General features: G+C 44.5%; 1 protein-coding gene across 1 annotated transcript in view; it reads left to right on the top strand.

Moving 5' to 3' along the window:
* The first annotated feature begins 437 nt into the window (after window positions 1-437).
* LOC138754405 (laminin subunit gamma-3-like) overlaps window positions 438-6,000 on the top strand; it is a 130,287-nt gene continuing 124,724 nt past the window's right edge. The window contains exon 1 of the mRNA XM_069918640.1: window positions 438-901. Coding sequence (XP_069774741.1) covers window positions 523-901 — 379 coding nt within the window. The 5' untranslated portion in view covers window positions 438-522. The remainder of the gene's footprint in view (window positions 902-6,000) is intronic.

Raw genomic sequence — 6,000 nt, 5'->3', positions numbered from 1 at the left:
AATGTAAATGATTGGGTCATAAAGATTATTGGTTCGTTAATGTTAATTAGCTGGCCTTTATTTGGTTATATCATTTTCATTCCAACTTCAATATATTTTAAATATATTGGGTGTTGCTCTCTTGTCAAAATTTATCTTTCACATAACCTAACTTCAGAAAGTGGACTGATCATTTTCATCTTGCGGCGAAGGAAATTGGCTGCCGTTTGTCGTGTTGTATTTTGTACATTGCAACGCTTTACAAGTTATTTATTGGCTGCAGGTTTGAAAGTGATGTACCTGTCTCACCAGTCATGTTCACGTGGCCAAGTTAACGCATTTGGCTGATAACCGACTCTGTCCCAAGTCCGGAGTTCGGAGAAATTTACATTGTTCATGCCCCAGCAGGGGGCATGAAGCAGGAATATTTCGAATTGATCTTGCAAAACGTTTCCTGCCTTGATGGGATGCAACTGGTGTGGAATTATCAAGTGATTTCTCCAGTAGCGAGAGGATTGAACGAGGAGACGCACCGTGGCTGTTATGGGGTTGCTGTCGTATCTGACTGCACTCTCTTTGCATCTCTGCACCTCCCTGGCCGGGATGGATTCCTGTTATGAGCGGGAGTCAGGAAAAGCCCAGAGATGTATGCCCGAATTCTGCAACGCTGCCTTCGATCGCCAAGTGCTGGCCAGTGAAGTGTGCGGCTTTCCCGCCCCGGAGGAATATTGCCTGCAAACCGGCGTGACCGGAGTGACCAAATCGTGTCATGTGTGCGATGCCCACGACCCCCAGCGGAGCCACAATGTCAGTCACCTGAACGACTTCCACAGTGAGGAGGAGGAGCCCACCTGGTGGCAGAGCCCGTCGATGCTGCATGGTGTGCAGTTCCCCAACTCGGTCAACCTGACCCTGCACCTGGGTGAGTGACAGCACCTTGCAGCCGTTCAATCGCCGATTTGCACCGCAGACCTGTCACTGGAACTCGGCCATTTGTGTTAACTTTCAGGCTCTGGGTTCATTTCCAATCCTTAGTCACAATTTCACTCTTTAAACTTCCAAACACCGGGAGAATTCAGAACTTGTGAAAACGAATAGAGTGTTTGTTCCAATTGCAGATCCGTTTGTTGAACCTGTTGAGTGGGGGAATGGCTGGAAGGAAGGCTCATTGGACTAACTAGTGTGGGTTTTAAATCGAAATGCATTTTCACGACCTTGAGAAGGGCACATGAATTTTCTCAATTGAAGTTGAGGCCATAAACACCTTGAAAAGCAGATTGCGCACTGCTTGGTGTTGAATGGAAAGGAATGGTTTTGTCGGCGAGGCTGCCTTGGGCTGGAAGCGAGTGTACAGGTGGTTTTCATTTCAGAAAGATCGGTTTTCCAAGAGGGGCTTCCAATGGGATCTTGCCCGTTTTAAGAAAGAAAATTAAACAGAACTTGGATCAATTAAACAGAATCTTGATGAAATTGCCGATTTTTTTTGCGTTCAAGGGCTAGGAATGAATTGTTCATCCTTGATTGAGCAGGGACCGTAGATGGTCATTGAGAATCAACCCTATCTGTGAGTGAAGCAAGAAACCATCTGTTGGGGGAACTCAGCGGGTCGACCAGCAACAGACGGAGAAGCAGGTTCAACAGTTCGGCAAATCCTCGATGAAGTCAGAAGCGTGGACCGTTCTTTTTCTCTCACTGATACTGCTCGACCCGCCGCGTCCCTCCAGCACCTGGACTCTCTCGCCTGCTTTCAGTGAGTCTGCTGTCATGTAGAACCCAGATGGAGAATATAATTCATGGCCTTTCAGCCCTTTGGCGAGCGATCCATTGATTCAATTTATTCGTTTTCCCTCGCACTCCTGGAGCGCTTGCTCTCCCACTTTCATTATGTTTATTGTCAGAAATAAAACTTCTCACACATGAGTCTCTTTAAAACTGATGACACGACAAGCTTTATTTACAAGTCTGCAGAGTTGGACTCAACTGGTTTCTCACCAGTTAAGCCCCGATACATACAGTGCATTGATTTTTATACCCTTATTGTTTGCCCTTCCCCTTCTTATTAATACTGTTTTAATTGGTTAGTATTACAAAAGCATTCTAAGTATAACTGCATTTTTAATGATCACGTTCGTTACGTACGCTGTGAACTCTACATACACTAAATTCTGTTTCTCACCCTTCTCACCCTTTGTCTCCTGCATGTCTCTCACTATGACCATGAAAAGATAGGTTTTTAAAAAAACATATTCAGCTTTTGTCCTTGGCTGCTAGTAAGCTCCCTGTCCGTTCTGGCTTCCCTTTTTATGATTAATCATCACATTTTAACTTGAGTCATTTTAACCTAAATTCTCTATATAACCATCCACCCCTTTCTAAGTCCGGCTGTCTTAAAGGGACAGGCAATTTCGGGTGTGGAGTGTAACTTCTCATTGGAACAGTACGTTGGTGTATGCAAAACCAGAGTCCATCAGGGCATGGTGGGCTTGAGTCACCTTTCCAACCGTTAAGAGGGAAAGGAGTGGTATTAGGAATCTGTATATAATGACCCATATTATTTCCTTCTTTTTCCACACAAGGGGTATATGGATGTTGGGTGGTATTTTCTGCCCAACATTTCTCAGGAACTGAGGTATGGGAAATGAAATTACCTTCCTTTCTTCCCCAAATGTGGTCCTGAAACAGGACCACTGTATCTCTGCATTTCTTACATTTCACACCTGATAAAGACATAGGCAAACTAAGAAAAATCAAAGAACATAACAATAACATTGTGAATTAAGTCTTTTTGCGAAATCGTAAGGTAAGAGGTTTTTCTCCAGGAATACAAGTCCAATCTGAGTTCGTATCAGGGTCCTGTGGCGCCTCTACAGGTCCCTTAAATCTGGATGCGTGTGTCCACCCCTTCTCTCTTGTTCGTGCTGCAGCTTCTGTAGTTAAGAGAACTTGGTATGGACCTTCCCACTGGGGCTGGAGTTTTTCAGTTTTCCAGGTCTTGATGAGAATCCAGTCTCCTGGTTCCACTTTGTGTAAAGAAAAGTCTAAAGGCGGTGTTTGTGCCAATAGTCCTCTCTTTCGTAAATCTGCAAGAGAGCGTGACAGTGCCTGTAAATAGTTCCTAACAAATATATCCCCTTCCCCCAAGGTGGGACACCCCTCAACTGTACTCCAGAAGGGAAGCCCAAACATCATTTCATAAGGGGACAGCCCTACATCTTTTCGTGGGGCAGTACGAATTCTCAATAAGGCTAGGGGCAGACACTTTATCCAAGGCATTTTAGTTTCCACCATTAACTTTGTCAATTGGATTTTTAGTGTTCCATTCATACGCTCGACTTTCCCTGAGCTTTGTGGATGCCAAGGGGTATGTAATTTCCAAGAGACCTGTAATGCATCACAAATCAATTGTTGGATTTTTGAAGAAAAATGTGGACCCCTGTCTGAGTCTATAGAATCCATTATACCATATCTGGGGATTATCTGCTCTAGGAGGAGGCGAGCTACTGTAGAGGCTGTAGTATTTATTGTTGGGAAGGCTTCTACCCATCGGGTAAAGTGATCTATTATCACCAACAGATATTTCCATCTTTGAACTTGAGGTAACTCTGTGAAGTCGATCTGGATACGTTGAAAAGGGCGTATGGCTAATGGTTGACCTCCCATGGTCCCTGTCCTCATTATCTTCTTATTAATTTTTGTGCATAGGTAACAATTTTGCACCTCTTGTTGGGCCAAGGTGTAGATTCCCTTACACACATATTCTCGAAGCACTGTGTCACATAAGGCTTGGGTGCCCCAGTGGCTCTGTTGATGCAGGTGTTTTAAAATATTGCGAGTTATTTCTTTATTTAGAACAATTCTTCCATCTGGTGTTTTCCATGTTCCATCAGGTAACTGGCTTGCGCCCAGCTGATCCATGTTCTTTTCTTCTTTAGCAGTGAAAATGGGAGCTGTCTTTATGCCTTGCCTTATTGGGATTAAAGTCAGCAAACGGACTTCTTGTTGCATGGCTGCTCTTTTGGCTTCTTCATCAGCCAGTCTGTTTCCAATTGCTGTCGGGTTATCTCCCCTTTGATGGCTTGGTATGTAGACCACTGCTATTTCTTGGGGTAATGTTAAGGCTTCTAGAGTCAGAGTAATCATCTGTTCGTGTGCCAATTCCTTTCCTCTTGATGTAATTAGACCACGCTCCTTCCAGATCTTACCAAAGGTATGCACTACTCCGTATGCGTATTTGGAATCTGTGTAAATCGTTCCAATTTTCTTTGCCAGTATTTTGAGGGCTCTCTGCAAGGCATATAGTTCACAGGATTGTGCTGACCAGCTTCCGGGTAGTCTCGTGGATTCTACTACTTTCCAAGTATTTCCTTCTATTATAGCATACCCATTTCTTCTCATTCCGTCAACACATCTGGCGGAGCCATCAATGTAGAATTCATATCCTTCTCCCAGCGGAGTATCGCAAAGGTCTTCTCGGGTCTTGGTCTGAAGATCTGTCAACTCGACACAGTCGTGCTCCACCTCTCTCTCTGTTTCACTGCCGTATAAAAACTGAGCTGGGTTGCAGCTATTAATCTTTGCAAACTGTAGATCTTCTCCGACCATTAAAATGGTTTCATACTTTAATATGCGAGAATCAGTCAGCCATCGATGGGCAGTTTGTGTTAATAAAACACTCACAGAATGGGAGGTGTACACAGTCATCTTTCCTCCAAAAGTAAGTTTACGTGCTTCCTCTACCAACAGAGCAGCAGCCGCTACTCCCTGGATACACGTCGGCCATCCGCGAGACACTGGGTCCATCATTTTGGAAAGGAAAGCCACTGGGTGTCGCTGACCGCCTTTTTCCTGTGTTAAAACTCCCACAGCTGTTCCTTGGTTATGAGTGACAAATAGCTGGAAGGGCTGTTTTAAAGAGGGCAGAGTGAGTACTGGGGCTCGTGTCAGGCGATGCTTCTAGTCCTCGAACCATCCCTCCTCCTCCTGGGTCCATTTCAATGGATATTCATTTTCATTTGTCAGTTTTTCATACATAAACTTCACCAAAGCTGAGTAGTCCTCTATCCATAACCTACAGTAACCTAAGAGTCCCAGGAATTGTCTTATTTCCTTCTTATTACGGGGTAACGGCATTCTAGTGATTCCCGCAATCCGTTCAGGGGTAATCCGTTTCTGTCCTTTACTTATCTGGTGTCCCAGATATATCACAGTTTTCTCAACAAACTGTAACTTGTTTCTGGACACTCGTAGACCCTTTTTCCCCAGATAATTCAAGAGTCTAATGGTCTCTCTCCTCATTTCTTGTTCCTTGGGTCCTGATAATAGTAAATCATCCACATACTGCATTAGTTGGGAATCATCAGATTGTGGATAGTCCATCAGGATTTGTTCTAGCATTTGTCCAAACAGGTTTGGAGATTCAGTGAACCCTTGGGGCAATACAGTCCACCAAAACTGTCTCCGTCTACCTGTCCATGGATTTTCCCATTCAAACGCAAACATATCTCTACTTTCCTCTTCTAACGGACAAGTCCAGAAGGCATCCTTCAAGTCGATAACACTAAACCACTCATGGTCTGGGGGAATCCGACTCATAATAGTATAGGGATTAGGCACCACTGGGTGGCGGGTCTGAACAATAGCATTCAAACTTCTTAGATCCTGAACTAGGCGATAGGATCCATCTGACTTTTTTACTGGGAGTATAGGGGTGTTATAAGGTGACATGCATTCTTCTAATAGTCCGTCTCGTATTAAAGTCTCAATTACCGGCTGTAGCCCTTTTCTCCCTTCCAAAGAAATAGGATACTGACGTTTCCTTACCGGCTGATGACCTGGTATTAATGTGACATGTAAAGGTGGGATGTCCAGACCTCCTCGATTTCCCTCCTTATACCAGACTCTCTCGTCAATCTGCCGTTCATCCTCTTCCTTTAAAGCGCAAAGGTGGACTCGCACTTCTCCGTCCACAGGGAGAGCACCCAAACCTAGGAGAGCCTGTAAGTCCCTTCCTAGGAGGTTAAA

Source organism: Narcine bancroftii, chromosome 1 (genome assembly GCF_036971445.1).
Source record: "Narcine bancroftii isolate sNarBan1 chromosome 1, sNarBan1.hap1, whole genome shotgun sequence".
Lineage (NCBI taxonomy): Eukaryota > Metazoa > Chordata > Chondrichthyes > Torpediniformes > Narcinidae > Narcine > Narcine bancroftii.
This window is presented reverse-complemented; position numbering and strand designations above follow the sequence as displayed.